Source organism: Somniosus microcephalus, chromosome 6 (assembly GCF_052327205.1).
Source record: "Somniosus microcephalus isolate GS21.2 chromosome 6, FLI_Smic_1.0, whole genome shotgun sequence".
Taxonomy (NCBI): domain Eukaryota; kingdom Metazoa; phylum Chordata; class Chondrichthyes; order Squaliformes; family Somniosidae; genus Somniosus; species Somniosus microcephalus.
The window spans coordinates 209,157,777-209,175,026 of NC_140992.1; the positions used below are offsets into that span (position 1 = coordinate 209,157,777).

Sequence of the window (17,250 nt, forward strand, 5' to 3'; positions counted from 1 at the left end):
TCTCTCTCTCTCTCCCCAGTCTCTCTCTCTCTCCCCGTCTCTCTCCCCCAGTCTCTCTCTCTCTCTCCCCCAGTCTCTCTCTCCCCCCCTCAGTCGCTCTCTCTCCCCCCTCAGTCTCTCTCTCTCTCTATCTCCCCAGTCTCTCTCTCCCCAGTCTCTCCCTCTCTCTCTCTCCCCGTCTCTCTCTCTCTTTCCCCCCTCAGTCGCTCTCTCTCTCCCCCTCAGTCTCTCTCTCTCTCCATCTCCCCATTCTCTCTCTCTCTCCCCAGTCTCTCTCCTCTCTCTCCCCCCAGTCTCTCTACTCTCTCTCTGTCTCTCCCCATCTCTCTCTCTCTCCCCCAGTCTCTCTCCCCCTCAGTCGCTCTCTCTCTCCCCCCTCAGTCTCTCTCTCTATCAATCTCCCCAGTCTCTCTCTCTCTCTCCCCGTCTCTCCCTCTCTCTCCCCGTCTCTCTCTCTCTCCCCCCTCATTCGCTCTCTCTCTCCCCCAGTCTCTCTCTCTCTCCCCCCTCAGTTGCTCTCTCTCTCCCCCCAGGTTCTCTCTCTCTCTCCCAGTCTCTCTCTCTCCCCCCAGTCACTCTCTCCCTCGTCTCTCCCCCCAGTCTCTCTCTCTCTCCCCTCCAGTCTCTCTCTCCCCCAGTCTCTCTCTCCCCCCAGTCTCTCTCTCTCTCCCCCACTCTCTCCCTCCCCCCCCCAGTCTCTCTCTCTCTCTCTCCCCCTCTCTCCCTCTCCCTCCACTCTCTCCCTCTCCCCCCAAGTCTCTCTCTCTCTCTCTCTCTCCCCTCAGTCTCTCTCTCTCTCCCCCCCACCCCCCCCCCCGGTCTCTCTCTCTCCCCCCCAGTCTCTCTCTCGCTCTCTCTCTCTCGCTCTATCTCCCCGGTCTCTCTCTCTCCCCCCAGTCTCTCTCTCCCTTCCCCTGTCTCTCTCTCTCTCTCTCTCTCCCCCAGTCTCTCTCTCTCTCTCCCCCAGTCTCTCTCTCTCTCTATCTCCCCATTCTCTCTCTCCCCAGTCTCTCTCCTCTCTCTCCCCCCAGTCTCTCTACTCTCTCTCTCTCTCTCCCCCGACTCTCTCTCTCTCCCCCAGTCTCTCTTTCTCTCCCCCTCAATCGCTCTCTCTCTCCCCCCTCAGTCTCTCTCTATCTCTCCAGTCTCTCTCTCTCTCTCTCCCCCAGTCTCTCCCTCTCTCTCTCCCCATCTCTCTCTCTCTCTCTCTCTCTCCCCTCAGTCACTCTCTCTCTCCCCCAGTCTCTCTCTCTCTCCCCCCCCCGGTCTCTCTCTCTCTCTCCCCATTCTCTCTCTCTCCCCAGTCTCTCTCCTCTCTCTCCCCCAGTCTCTCTACTCTCTCTCTCTCCCCTGTCTCTCTCTCTCTACCCCAGTCTCTCTCTCCCCCCTCAGTCGCTCTCTCTCTCCCCCCTCAGTCTCTGTCTCTATCTCCCCAGTCTCTCTCTCCCTATCTCCCCGTCTCTCTCTGTCTCCCTCTCTCCCCCCAGACTCTCTACTCTTTCTCTCTCCCCGTCTCTCTCTCTTTCCCCCCAGTCTCTCTCTCTCCTTCCCTCTCTCTGTCTCTCTCTGTCTCTCCTTCCCTCTCTCTGTCTCTCTCTCCTTCCCTCTCTCTCTCTCTCTCCTTCCCTCTCTCTCTCTCTGTCTCCTTCCCTCTCTCTCTCTCTCTTCTCCCCCCAGTCTCTCTCTCTCTCTTGCATCACGGGGAGCGTTTAATTCCATGTGTGGGCGGGCCTAATCCTGCAGCCTCCCGGAACACCGCCACCATTTTTAATACCGACAGCGACACCACCAGCACAACAAACCCCCACAGTGCGGCTCCAGTACAGTATCCCGCTCCCGGCCCGCCGGAGCGGGAGGTGAGTTGGGGTCACTCGGGCCGGGCCTCACAACCGCTCGGCCCGAGACACAGAGCGGGGGAGCGGCAGCGGCCGACTGTAAACCGCGCGGCCCTGTAAACTGCCATTTTACAAAAAAGCCTTGGCAATGCCAGGCCCCCCTAGCCAGTATCTATATATATAAATCGGTACATCTGTCTGTCTGTCATTCTGTCATTCTGTCTGTCATCGCCTGTGCGTCTGTCGGGCTATGCGCTCGAAAGTTACAGGGCGTACCTACGCGCGCGTTACCTCCAAAGAAAGCTTACGCTTCCGAGATGGTTTTAAGCGTATTTACGTTTCGGCCGGGCTAAAATCGCGCCCGCGGTATCCCAAAAACCTTCAACATTCCGCTCATTAACATCTCATTATCCGCTCATTAGCGACAGAGTGACCTCGAGCTCGACCAATCGTACGCCGGGTTGCTGGCGTGTGCCGCCGGGCCAATCGGTGTGTGTGTGGCCGGGCCTTATCGTTCTGAACCGAGGTGAGTCGCCGCCATCTTGATTCCAAACTTTTCCTTTCTTTTTCCCACTTTCTGCGTCTTAAAAAAAAACGTTGCTTTTAAAACACATAGGGCTAGATTTTCAGTTGCTTGCGCCAGCAGTTAGCGCCTTAAGAGAAGTGATTTTCGGGCGCTATGCGTGTAGCGCCCGGGCGCAGCGCAGTTTGCGCCCCGCCCCAAATTAAGTTGCCCGTTAGCGCCGGCGCAAAGTTTAGCGGCCGCCCGGATGCGCGCGCAGAAAATGACGTCACATCCTCGTGCAACGCCCTTTGGCCGCCCCGAATCCAAACTTCAGTCGGACCGCCCCATTGTGCGGCTGGCGTCCAGAGCATTTGTAAAATGGAACGCAACACACGCTGGGGAGCGCAAATTAAAGGGCACTCCTCCTGCACTATATAAGGCAGTCTGCATGTGTTGTGTGGAAGGATCCAGTGTGCTGTTGTGAACGGTGTATTTATGTTTCCGTCCTCCTCCTCCTCCTCCTCCTCCTCGTCTTTTCCCCCCCAGACTCTGCCTTTGCAAAAAACACATGCACCCTTCCCCTTTAAGAGCTCACTGGCACCAGAGTGTCTGCCGTGCGCAGCGCTCTGCACCGCCGGCTTAGCGCCTAAAGATAGTAGTGGAACGCCTCTTTTAGCGCTCCACCAACCTCTTAGGGCGAAGCCACTGAATTTCCGGCAACGGGGCGCTACTTTGGGGCGGGCGCTAACTTCGGGCGGGCGCTAAGGTTAGCGCCCCAAAACTGTCTATACTGAAAATCTAGGCCATATTGTTTTAAAAAAAAATGATTTAGAAAGTAATTAACTTATCTAATCTCATTAGTTTTCCTACCTTTCCCCGTTTTTCCAGGTAGACCTAGAAGCCTCGGTGTCTCCTCCGCACCCACGCCCGAGCTAGGCACCTCCCGGCCCCACTCGAAGGCTGGAGGGCCGAGCCTCAGCCCAGCGCCGCTAGGGTGCGCGCGCAGCAGGAGCTGAGACGCGGCGTCTCTCTCTGGCTCGGCCGGGGGCAGGGCTTGCTGAGCGTCAAGCGTTACCCTGGCAGCCGGGCCTGCCGGCCGTCTCGCACAGCCGCAATCGGCGGTCTTCACCTCGGGGGGGGCGCGACCCTCGGGGGGGGCCGCGACCCTCGGGGGGGGGGCCGCGACCCTCGGGGGGGAGGCCGCAGCCGCGCAGCAGGAGCAGCTGAGACGCGGCGTCTCTCTCTCTGGCTCGGCCGGGGGCAGGGCTTGCTGAGCGTCAAGCGTTACCCTGGCAGCCGGGCCTGCCGGCCGTCTCGCACAGCCGCAATCGGCGGTCTTCACCTCGGGGGGGGCACGACCCTCGGGGGGGGCCGCGACCCTCGGGGGGGGGCCGCGACCCTCGGGGGGGAGGCCGCGCGCGCAGCAGGAGCAGCTGAGACGCGGCGTCTCTCTCTCTGGCTCGGCCGGGGGGCGGGGCTTGGTCAGCATCACGGTTACCCTGGCAACCGGGCCCTCCGGCCGTCTCGCACAGCCGCAATGTTGAAGCCAGCTCAGGAGGCCGGTGCTCGGAAGATCGCGCCTCCGGAGTTCGGTGCTTGGTTGGTGGGGGGGGCGAGCCTCGGGGGTGGGTGGGTGGTGGGCGAGCCTCGGGGGTGGGGGTGGGTGGTGGGCGAGCCTCGGGGGTGGGGGTGCGAGTCTCGGGGGGGCCAACCTCTGGAGTTCGGGGGGTGGGGATCAGGGGGCTCGGGAGTTTGGGGGGACAGGGATCAGGGGGCTCGTGGACTCTCCCCCTTCCCCTCCCCTCCCCCCTCCTCTCTCCTCCTCCCTCCTCCCCACCTCCCCTCCCTCCCCCGCCCCTTCTTCCCTCCCTCCTCTCTCCTCCTCCCCCCTCCCCTCCCCCCTCCCTCCCCCCTCCCCCCCTGCCCTCCCTCCCTCCCCCCCCGCCCTCCCCCCCGCCCTCCCTTCCCCGCCCTCCCCTCCTCCCCTTCCCCCCTCCCCCCTCCCCCTCCCCCTCCCCCTCCACCCCCCTCCCCCCCTCCCCTCCCCTCCCCCTCTCCCCCTCCCCTCCCCCCCTCCCCTCCCCTCCCCTCCCTCTCTTCCCCCCAGTCACTCTCTCTCTTCCCCCAGTCACTCTCTCTCTTCCCCCCAGTCGCTCTCTCTCTTCCCCCCAGTCACTCTCTCTCTTCCCCCCAGTCGCTCTCTCTCTCTCTTCCAACAACAACATGCCCTCGAAAAAGCCTCGGCACCGCCGGGCACTTCAGCAAGTATATATAAATAAAGCGGTTGGTTTGTCTGTCTGTATGTCTGTCTGTCCGCTATACACTCAAAAGTTATAGAACGTACCTACACATTTGTTATATCAAAAGAAAGCTGATGATCAGGGGAGTGTCATAGGTGTATTTACTTTTTGGTCAGACAAAAATTGTTCAGACAGTAGACAAAAAACTTTCAAAAAACATTTTAAAATCCGCTCATTAGCGGTTGAGCAATCCTACCGCTCATTAGCGTTGAGTGATGTGATGGTTCACCAATCATACAGGGGATAGCGTTGACTGACGTGATGGTTGACCAATCCTACACTTCAGTGACCTGATGGTTGACCAATCGGTGCGTCACGGGCGGGACCTAATCCTGCAGCCTCCCAAAACTTCGCCGCCATTTTTTCCCCTGCTTTTCCTCAACAGCGAGCGGGGCAGCTGCGTCGGCCTGCCGGAGCGCGAGGTGAGTTGGGGTCACTCGGGCCGGGCCTCACAACCGCTCGGCCCGAGACACAGAGCGGGGGAGCGGCAGCGGGCGGCCGTCAACCGCGCGGCCCTCTAAGCTGCCATGGCAACGCCGGGCCCCCCTGCTAGTATTAAATAAACTAATCAAACTCAAAGAGGATAAAACCCTCGGTCCGGATGGATTGTATCCATGCATTTTAAAATAACTAGGGAAGAGATAGCAGAGGCATTATTAAACATATTTAATAATTCATTAGAAAAAGGTGTAGTGCCAGAAGACTGGCGGATAGCTAACGTAATACCTATATTCAAGAAAGGGGATGGAACATGTCCAGGGAATTATAGACCAGTCAGCTTAACATCAGTGGTAGGAAAAATAATGGAATACCAACTAAAGGAGAGAATAGAAGAACATCTAGAAACCAAAAATATAATAAGGAATAGTCAGCATGGATTTCAAATGGGAAAGTCTTGCTTGACCAACCTCATTGAATTTTCTGAAGTGGTAACAGAGAGAGTAGACATTGGTAATGCAGTAGATGTAATTTATCTAGATTTTCAAAAGGCCTTTGATAAGGTACCCCATAATAGACTGATGAACAAGGTCAGAGAATGCGGAGTCAGGGGACAAGTAGCAGAATGGATTGCTAGCTGGCTTCAAGACAGAAAGCAGAGAGTAGGGGGTAAAGGGTAGTTATTCACAGTGGCAGAAGGTGGGTAGTGGTGTTCCACAAGGATTAGTGCTGGGATCACTGTTGTTCACAATTTACATTAACAATTTAGACTTTGGAATCAAAATCACAATTTCTAAATTTGCAGATGACACCAAATTGGGGGGGGGGGCGGGGGTAGTCAATAGCAGAATGGGCATATGATTGGCAAATGAAGTTCAACACAGATAAATGTGAGGTATTACATTTTGGTAAGAATAGGAAGGTCACTTATTACTTGGCGGGTGCAAGTCTAGGTGGGGTAGAGGAACAAAGGGATCTCGGAGCACAAATACACAAATCACTAAAAGTTGCAACACAGGTTAGCAAGGCCATAAAAAAAGCAAACCAAGCACTAGGGTTTATTTCTAGAGAGATAGAATTGAAAAGTAGGGAAGTTATGCTAAACCTGTATCGAACCTTGGTTAGACCACACTTAGAGTACTGCGTACAGTTCTGGTCGCCATATTATCAAAAGGATATAGAGGCACTGGAGAGGGTGTAGAGAGGATTTACAAGGATACCAGAAATGCGAGGGTATACATATCAGGAAAGGATGAACAGGCTGAATGACTTTTCTCTTGAAAAAAGGCTGAGGGGTGACCTAATAGAGGTCTTTAAAATTATGAAAAGTTTTGATAGAGTGGATACAGAGAGAATGTTTCCACTTGTGGGTAAGAGCATAACTAGAGGCCATCAATATAAGATAGTCACCAAGAAATCCAATAGGGAATTCAGAAGAAACTTCTTTACCTAAAGAGTGGTGAGAATGTGGAACTCGCTACCTCAGGGAGTGGTTGAAGCAAATAGTTTAGATGCATTTAAGGGGAGGCTAGACGAGTATATGAGGGAGAACGGAATAGAGGGTTATGCTGATAGATTTAGATGAGGAAAGATGGGAGGAGACTCGAGTGGAGCATAAATGCCGGCATGGACTGGTTGGGCCGAATGGCCTTTTTCTGTGCCGTATATTCTATGTAATCCTATGTAATTGGTTGGGCCGGCCCACGTGATCCCAGGGGCGCTTGCGAACCGCATGCACCCCTGGGATACGTGGGCCTCTACGCAGGCCTACGCATAGAGGCCCAGGAGCGCAAGTGTCCGAACCTCCGGGACTATCAGGTAAGTGCGTAGATATTTTGCTGGTCAGAGGCATCCGTCCGTGGGAAGCCTCCGACTACAAATTCAGCCCCATTATACTCTCAAGTAAGCAAAAATAAAAAGGAACATCACTCGTTTCATGCTGAATCATCCATGACCGAAAGAGACTGACAAGAGTCGATTTTATTGATGTCTGTGCATGTTGAAAGATCATGGGGTGCACACCAGGATATGCACTCCCAGCAAATGAAGGAAGTGCAATTTCGTAGAACAGCCCTAATAATGTACCATCATCACTTTATCATATGTGAATTTTCATATGTTTGTATCCCCAATCAGGGAATTTCTTTTACAAGAAATCAATTTGGATGAAAATTATTGCAGAACAAACTGTGCTTGTGCTATTATTTCAAGGACAGTACTTCAAAAGATCGAAGGAGGGAGAACTTTAAGTAAAATTAGTGGTTATGCAAAGCAGTGTGACGCATGCCTGCCCAAGAGGTAAAGAGTCTGTTTTCCATTGTGCAACAGTGATAAAATCTTTTGACCTGAGCTCATTATTTCCTGCTACATTTCAGAATGAGATCAACATGTCATTTTAGTGGTTTTGCTGCAACATAAATGTCATTCTATTCAATGAACGTCATCTTTAACTTTTTATTTTACAATTATTTTGTCCCTTACAACTCTAAACCACAAAACTTGAACGGTAGAGTATGTTAACAGGTTTGTATTTTACTTGAAGGGGCGCATTTGTTTGACACTTTTTATTTAAAAAATTTCTCTGCCAGTTTTTCTTCCCTCCCTAGGGGCATTGACTCCTTGGCTGAGTATGGTTTAGTGCACACCGGGCAACCTCTGATACCTCATCTGAATGGCTATTATTTGTGTGTGAGCTTTCAGAGTGCATCAGCAGGCTATTCCATCATGAGGTGGATGGTAGATCACAGCCAGGCCCAACCCACTGTGCGTACATCTGCACTTTCCAACAGGGGGCTGGTGGATAATAATTGGAAATAGACCCCCAGGCTGTTTTTTCCCTTTATTAAAGCACAGGTACTGAGGCCTATTGTCACCACTCTGACTCTATCTAAACCTTTCATGATTTGAAGCACCTCTATCAAATTGCCTCTTAGCCTTCTCTGCTCTAAGGAGAACAATCCCAGCATCTCCAGTCTATCCATGTAACTGCAATCCGTCGTCCCTGGAACCATTCTAGTAAATCTCTTCTGTAAACTCTCCAAAGCCTTCACATCCTTCCTAAAGTGTGGTGGCCAGAATTGGACACAATACTCCAGCTGGGGCCGAATTAGTGTTTTATATAGGTTTAGCCTAACTTCCTGGCTTTTGTACTCGATGCCTCGATTTATAAAGCCCAGGATCCCATATGCTTGATTAACTGCTTTCTTAACCTGTCCTGCCAACTTCAAAGATTTGTGCACAAACACCTCCAGGTCTCTCTGTTGTTGCACCCCCTTTAAAATTGTACCATTTACCTTGTATTGTCTCTCCTCATTCTTCCTACCAAAATGGGGGCGATTTTCCCACTGGAGGCGAGATGGAGGTGGGTTTCAGTTTGGGTGGGTTTGAAACTCGCCTCCTCTGATAGGTTTCAAAAATTTGCGATTTTCCCATGATTGGCCACTTAATGTCAGAGGTGTGGGATGCCCTTGCTCAATTAGTGTTTTGGGACTGAAACTCGCCTCTGTTGACAGCACTTTTCCAGTCTGATTTTATGGCTTCTTGCTCCCCTGGCTCATTCCACAGCAATTCTGCGTCTCCTGCACCACATCCAACATCTTTTGAGAAACCATTATGTCCAATTCCAAGGCAAGGGCCTACCCGAGGCTCTCGGATGAAGCGCTAAAAATGTTGTTTGTGGGGGTGACAGCTAGCATGGAGATGCTCTTCCACTCATCTCGGAGGAAGGGGCCTGCCAAAGAAACCAAGGCTGCGTGGGTACAGCTGGCAAGGGATATACGGCTGAAAATTCAGTAGCCTTAGCGCCTCATTTGAGGCGCTAGAGGGCCTTCGCCGGAGTTATGGCCAGTAGTGAAATTCCCTGGGGCCCTAAATCGGCGTTGCTCCGGTAGCGCTGCGCCGGCACCGATGACGTCATCGGTGTGCGCAGCGTCCCGGTTGCCATGGTAACCCGCCCGAACTCCGAAATTGAGTTGCGGCCGCCTCGCCCGTGGCAGCCGCAACCAGCGTTTTGTCAGAGGTGCCTTACTGCAGTTAGCGCCGGCGCATTAAAGGCCCCGCGGCGGCCGGCCGCTTTCCCGCCGGCCGCCTGCCCGCAGCTCCCTCCCCGGACTTCTCTCCACCCCCCCCCCCCCCCGGAACAGATGCAAGCCCGGCACTTGTCCGAGGTGCCGGGCTCATTTTTAAGCAGATTTGCGCGGGCCGCGGCCGGGTGCAGGCAGCTCCTCCTTAACGGAAGGAGGAGGCCTGCACTTCCCCAGCCTGCCGCACCGCATCGGGTGCCGCAGCGCCGGAATTGCGGCGCGAAACGGCAGTTAGCACCCTTTTCCAGGCGCTAAGACCCTTCAGTAGCGCCGGCAGCCGTTTGGGCGCGGCGCCACTGAATTTTTGGCGCGCACAGGGGACTTAGCGCCGGCACTAATTTCCGGCGCTAAAGCCCTGGCTAAGCCAAAACCCAATTTCTAGGCCATAACCTCCAGATCTGTGTGCAGATTGGGAGGCTGTTTCGGTGTATTGATGCATCTTGAATATTGTGTGCAGTTTTGGTCGCCTTATCTGTGGAAGGATGTTCTTGCCATGGAGGAAGTTCAGCGAAGATTCACCAGGCTGATATCTGGGATGGCAGGAGTGACGTATGAGGAGAGATTGGGTTGATTGGGCTTATACTCGCTGGCGTTTAGAAGAATGAGAGGGGATCTCATTGCAACTTATAAAATTCTGACAGGACTGGACAGACTAGATGCAGGAAGGATGTTCCCGATGGTTGGGGAGTCCAGAACCAGGGGCCACAGTCTAAGGATAAGGGGTAAGCCATTTAGGGCAGAAATGAGGAGGAATTTCTTCACCCAGAGAGTGGTGAACCTGTGGAATTCTCTACCACAGAAGGCAGTAGAGGCCAATTCATTAAATATATTCAAGAAGGAGTTGGATATATTTCTTAAGGCTAACGGGATCAAGGGATATGGGGAGAAAGCAGGGACAGGGTACTGAATTTGGATGATCAGCCATGATCGCATTGAATGGCGGAGCAGGCTCGAGGGGCCGAATGGCCTACTCCTGCTCCTATCTTCTATGTTTCTAAATGCCATCCCTGTTGGAAAGCATTAAAATGATTTGAAGCCAAAATGTTGGCATTATGCCATCTGTTCTTTCACCTTAGGCTGCTCCACATTGCAGGCACCGACACACTTACATTGTCAGGTTGGTGGCCTGAGTGAAAGGAGGCCAGAGAGTCATGTCCATTGTCAATGATGTCCTAGGATGGTGCTAAGGACATGTGCCAACTTGGGCAACCTATGCAAATCTGGCCATGATAAGTTCATCCCTTGCATCCCGGGCAGCCATGTGCTCGTGTGCTGCCGCTGGTTGATACACTGGTGCTCTGACCTCCTCCTCCTCCTCCTCCTCATCTGAGGTCGATGCAGAAAGAAAATGAATAGTTCCCATTCTGCTTGTAGATGCCTCCTTTGGGGAAGCGCTAATTGCAAGCGGGGAGAGGATCTTCCAAGGAGGTCCCACAGTTGATGGAGTCAAGCTGCAGAACCTCCGACTTCGGAAGGCCTTCTAAAAGTACTCAGAGACCTTTTAAAGCCAAGGTCTGGCACCTGCAAGGAATCCTTGCTGCAATAAACAATGTCTTGTTAGACCTGCAGGAGGCCACCCATGAGTCAACCCGCCAGGTTTACCTGGCGTGGTTCAGGAGGTGCATGGATCACTCCGAAATGCTGGAAAAATCAGGAGGGAGAGGCCCTTAATGAGCAGTTAAGAGGTTAAATAGCACAATGGCCAGCTGGAGGTGGGAGCGTTTCCCGACCTCCAAAACCAGCACCGGCAAAATCCCACGGAGGCGGGTTCCAAACCCAACCTCTTTGAATCTGATTTTCCTGCCTTTCCCGCCTCCAAAGCCGCCTCCTCCGATGTCAGAAAATCGCCCCCAATGTATCACTATATCTGGATAGGATGGACTTGTTGAGCCTAATGCCATTTTCATATGTTTATAATAGGTTACCAAAATGACATAACTGTACACAGCACTCCAGATGGGGACTTATACAGCAAAACTATAAATATTTTAGATTTTTACCTGTCCCTCTGCTAATGCAGCTCATTTATTTTTTACTGCAACTAAAGATTGTCATTACAGTTTCGTAAATTTAACCACCATAACCCTTTTCCTGATCAGCATACTGTATCACTTTCATTGCCTCTTTTGGTTCCATAGTAATTATTTTATACTTGCCTACATTGAATTATATCTGCTGCCTATTGCCCGAGTTACCTTAAAGATCTAAATCCTTCTGAACGTGATTTGCCTTCAAGAGTATTTTTAAGAAGTGCCAGACTCTTTAGATAAAGGAACTGCAGTAAATGTAGTGTATGTGGATTTTCAGAAGACAGTCATAATAAGGTGTCTCATTGGAGATTGTTACAAGAATTTACAGCTACTGTATAAGAGGAAATGTAGGAACAATGATAGAAAGTTCAAAAGGTTAGAGTTATGGAGAAAGAACAGGGCAATGGGATCATTTTTGGATTGCTCTAGCAAAGAGCCACCACAGACATGATGGCCGAACAGCCTCCTTCTATGCTTTAAACATCTATGGTTCAACAAATTCTGGTTGCATTGGTCCTCGTTATTGATCCTTGCCTACTCGTTTTGTATCAGCTCCAAACTTGGAGATTTTGCTTACTGTGCTCTTCTCCAAGACATCAATACATATTTGGCTTGAAAGTCTGCAAGCCATTGATTGCACTGCACTTAGGTCAGGTCAGGATTGTGACCCACCGTTGACCTGCATTGCTGACCCTATGTGGGATATGGGGAAGGTCCCTTCATTTGGAGGCCATTAGTGGGTGCCCATACCATTAAGGATACATCTAAGACATCTGCCTTGTAAAATATGCTGCAAATTGTGGCGTAGGCCAAGACAACAACAACTTGCATTTATATAGCACCTTTAATGTAGTAAAATGTCCCAAGGCACTTCACAGGAGTGATTATCAAACAAAATGTGACACCGAGCCACATAAGGAGGTATTAGGTCAGAGCTTGGTCAAAGGTGTAGGTTTTAAGGAGCATCTTAAAGGAGGAAAGAGAGGTAGAGAGGAGGAAAGGTTTAGGGAGAAAATTCCTGGAGTATTAGGGTCCTAATCTAGTATCCATCCCTTCCAGGATAGTCTTGCCAGAATTATGGATTCTTGATCCCATTAAGAATAGCAAGGGTCGCAAGACCAATCCCTGGGGTGTCCCACTAGTAATCTCCTTCCAGCCTCAAAAACTTTCACTTATAGGCAGGTCATGTTTACAATTTTAGGAAAATATTTTATCCAGTGCTATACTTTACCTCCTATTGTTCACTCCTTACCTTAGGCATTAATCATTAACTTCTGTAAGTGCTATAACAGAGGATGCATTATAAAGAGCCTGTGAATTGGGGGGGGGGGGGGAATTTGATTTACAGGCTATATGTGGGCTGAGTTGATATTAACTGATAAATAGCTAAGTGTGGATAAGAGTGTTTACACATTCTCCTCAGAACTAATTGGAGAAAGTGTAGCTCTAATAGTTAGAATGTGATGGCATCACCATGAAATGTGAAAACACATTAAACAAAGACTTTTCAATCCTCAGCCCAACTCTGTGGGCCTCCGATTGGTAAATGAGTCCAGTGGCTGCTACTCCTGATTTGGTGCATTCTTGAAATTTGACCGTGTTGTGTCTGCACATATGTCATTCGTTGGTCAGCTGCTGACATTTAATTGTGTAAAAAAAATGGATGTTGGAAATGGTTTAAGACTTCTTTTTTAAAAAAAATAAGTAAATTAGATAGCAAAATGTAAAATTACAGTTAAAATAAAAATAGAAGAAAGAGACTATGGGACTAAGGGAAAGCAAGGCACGAAGTAAAGGATTTAAATGTATTGTTATTTCAATTTTAACTAAAATGTTGCATGTTTTGTAATGACCAGGAAAGTTCAAAGTTCTATCCTTTTTATGCTGAGTTTGCTGATCTCAACTGAGGGAGCAAGCAGGAGGACTATGGTAATTGGTCTCAATACCCTTGGGGTGGGGAGAAACTGGCCAGGGGCCCTGTTGCAGATTGTTATCCAGCAACCCCTCAAGGACGTGGATGTCAAGTGAGAACAGGATCAGGCTCAGCCGTAATGGTCCCTGCTGCTGAATAGCTGACTGACCCAGCCAAGGCTCCCACGTGAATAATGGCCAGGTAAAGGAGGTACTGGAGGACCAGCAACATCCTTGAAGCCGTGCCTCAGCAATACATCAACACCTTCAAGAGAAAACGGAAAGGGAAGGGACCAAATGTGCAAGACAGAGAAAAAAATATAAATGAAATGTGTTTTTTTCTGTTGTATGTGTGATTGCTATTACAGTAATAAAGTTACTATTGATATTTCAATAATGTTACTGCTATAATATTAGTGTTTGTTTCATATCAGTGAGCTGGAAACTTAGGAAACCCATTGGCCAGGGATTCTGACATGTCTCTGGATCTGCCAGCAGTCTGAGGGTAAAATTACCAAATTCCAGCTCCTTCCATTGCATTCCTATAGCATCTGATTTCACTATACTACATCGGCTGCAAGTCCACTCTGATTTATTTTACATTTTTTTTATTAATCTGAAGTAAGTGATTTTTATTTGCACCCACAATATGAACAAAAAAAAATTCAGTGGAGTTGATATTTGTATGAAGTCTTGTGCATATTTGACCAAGTCGATCCTTTGGATGGACAACATATACAATAGATCCCCAATGTGTATCCTTGATTTATCTATTTTCTAGTGTCCACTTTGAGCCAAAAGCACATATTCAATTATTCTCCAAACATTGTTGGAATTTTCATATTTGCTGAATGGGAATTATTTCAGGGCATGAAAGTAAAACTCAGTTAAATATACTAAGCTCCTAATTATTTTATAATTCTGCTTTATAACTGCAAAACAATTCTCTTATTCTACCATCATGTGACTCAGCTGACGGTAATATTACAGAAGCCTCTAACAATCTGTGATTGGTATTTCAGCTCTACTTTTAACTGGTATTATTTTATTGAGAATGTTGTATGTATTATAAAAATTATGGATGGTTAAAAAAATGAATGTCATTTAACATCACAATTGCCATGTATTTAAAGTTTGCTCTTGTGGGTAACAATGTCATTTGAACTCCTGGAACAAGTATCAGCCTTCATCATCGGTGTTCCAAATATAAGTTTGTGGTCTTGTCTGTGATGTTGGGTAGACATGCTGCAGGAAGGGGAGGGGGAAGGAGAGGTACTTCACCACAGGGAGATAGGGCAAGTCAACAAACAAGTCATCCCCAGCTCGATATGTGCACCTCATAGTGGTCAGTTAGAGCATAGTACTCCACTGGGTCTCCAAGTTCAGAATCCATTTTACCTGCTGAACCATTTATGCTGATGCTTTCTCCAAACTCTAAATTGGTTCAGTCATAGTTGTCAGAATATTGCTCACAGCAACTATACCCAGCTCGATCGAGACATGATTATGTACACCACTACGCACAGTGGGACCTACACAGGAGACTTAACAATCTCATTGGTTTTATCTGTCAATTATGTTTTTGACTTCAAAAACTTCAGGAACATGAATATGGCTACAACAGCCAAGCTAACTTTTGGACGGATTCTCATTTGATGCGCTCTGTAATAACAACGATTGTGGTTTTCTCCAGATTTGGGGCTGTAGTAATATTTTGCCTTTCATCCAGGTTAATCCCGCAATACAATATCATAAACGTACAACATAATCATGAAGTAGGGAAGTAAGCAAGGCAGTAGACAGTTTACAAGGCCTCCTGTAAATTGCAACTGTGAATATCATGGTAGGTGAGTGGAATTGTACTGCAGCCCACATAGAGACCTTTATAATTATCTGTCAGTATAACATTTTACATTAGCATTTAAAGATAAATTTGGACTCTCTTACCTTGTCACAGTTTCCAGACTGCTGCAATCCTTCTCTTGTATTATCAAAGAGCTTTACACATTATACAAATGAAGCCAGTTCACATCTTCATGTTTAATTTATTTAGACGAATCAGTGAAGGCCATATTTATACAATATTTCTAATGGTAACATGCAAATTCTCTGTTTATTAATAACCCTCCCAACTATCTAAACCCAGACTGTGTGAAAGCGGCCAGTGTTACAAAGAGCATGTGAGGTTAGTGTATTGACTGTTGACTGGGGAAATGCAGCAAATAGGAACAACAGTAATTTCTTGCAGCTCAGAACATCATCTTATATGCGAAATGCTTAGCCCAATCCCAGCAGGTCGTCATATCTATCCTACAGCATATACTGTATCATATTTCATTTTAATGAGGGGCTATCTTTGACAGTTTTAAATTAAAGCAATGACAATGTATTTTCTATCCTCAATAATGTGTAGGAAAAAAATTGCAAGCAATGTTAGCCAAAACATTCAGCAAACACCTGTTCCAAACTAATGTTCCACAACTCTAATGAAAGATACGATTAAAAACAAGATAGCAAACGGATCACATAGAAGTCATTTGCAAACTCTTACATAAAATGCATTGCAGCTTCTGAGGATTGACAAAAAAATCTGAAGTCTTATTTTAGCACCTTTCTGTTTTTTTTGTCACATTCTTTACAGCAATTTGGTTATTTAATACAAACATGTTGCTGTGCTTCTGAATCCGTTCAGTGTTAACAGGGGACTTACTTAGCAACATCCTACATAATGATTAATGTGCTTACCTGATTGTGGTCAACAGCATTGATTGCGTTGATCTCCAAGTAATTGAAAGAACTTTCCACCTGGAAGCAGAGACGAATGCATGAATTGTTAGAACCGAGGGAAGGATACATCAGAAAGAGAGGAAGGAATGTTGACCACATCCATGAAAACTACAAGCAACAGCTCATCATTGGAGAGCGGAGGTTCTAATGGTTCATTCTTGTGTTGGTGGACCAGAGTATCTATAAGATCAGCTACCTATCTAGCAAACTGAAGTTTACAACCAACGCTACCACCTCATACTCATAACTGATCGAGATTGGCATTTACTTCTATACGTAAGACTAAATAAACAAATTAAGAGTAAGGTCATTTGGTTATAAATATAACATTGCCGTACGACATCATATTTGTATTTGACACAAGTACAGAAAACGCCAAGGGGGGGCGAGTGTGGGGAAGCAAAAAGGATTACCTGATTTCCTTGAAAGAAAAATTGCAGGCTGCTACCTCACAATTTTGGATGCAGTGTGAAGGAAAGTACAGGGCCGATTTTTACTGTGGGTTGTTTTCGGGTGGGCAGTGGGCGGGGCGAAGGGGCTGTCCGTCCGATGTCAGCATTTTGAGGGCTGTACCATTTTAATGGTCGAGTTTAATTTACATTTCTTTGACGTGCTGCCCACAGGCTTCTAGAAGTTGGACAATGGGATTTCCAACAATGCCCACTTAAAGAATAAATGCACCTCTTAAAGCAAGGTGTCAGTCAACCCTGTGGAAATCTGTGCTGCTACAGGGAGGTTTCTGGAGAGCAACATCGCACAGGTATAAGGAAGGGGTTAATCTGACTGACTTGAAGTCTGCTAATGTAATAATGCTATTGATTTTTCTTTATATTGTAGTAATGTTAGCTTTTAGCCTTTGTTAGGCAGGAAGTATGATTCAATTTTAATGTAGTGAACACTGAATTTTTGAATGGAGACTGACCCGACTTTCCTGGTAAGTTTGAATATAAAGTAATCACCTACTTAATAAGGGAACTTAATTAAAGACGTACTATTGAATACTGGTTCCTATGTTTCAGGGAGATTGTAATAACTGATAATGGATGCAAGGGCAACAGTTAGTCCTGCAAAAGAAAACATCTAGGCAAATATTATCTGTAGAAGAAGGGAATGAGCCAGAGCCGAATGGTACAGAATCAAAGACATGCTTATAATTGAAGATTTCATCTGGCGGAAGAGCAATTAAACGTAACAAGAGCAAAATTACTGATAAGATAACAAAGTAAGTGAGTTATACCGATCTCATTAGACTGAAAAAGAGCTCCTTAGTAAGGAAACCAGGTTATTAACTGAAGTTATCGATAAATTCAATTAAATTCTCCTTATATGGAGTTGTATTTTAGCTTTAGGTATAACCATGTA

The 17,250-nt window shown here is 48.0% G+C and overlaps 1 protein-coding gene across 4 annotated transcripts in view; it reads right to left on the reverse strand.

Moving 5' to 3' along the window:
* carmil2 (capping protein regulator and myosin 1 linker 2) overlaps positions 1-17,250 on the reverse strand; it is a 314,585-nt gene that overhangs the window by 242,512 nt on the left and 54,823 nt on the right. For all 4 annotated transcript variants that reach the window (XM_085991327.1, XM_085991326.1, XM_085991329.1 and 1 more), the window contains one exon: positions 15,847-15,906. In XM_085991327.1, coding sequence (XP_085847453.1) covers positions 15,847-15,906 — 60 coding nt within the window. The remainder of the gene's footprint in view (positions 1-15,846; positions 15,907-17,250) is intronic.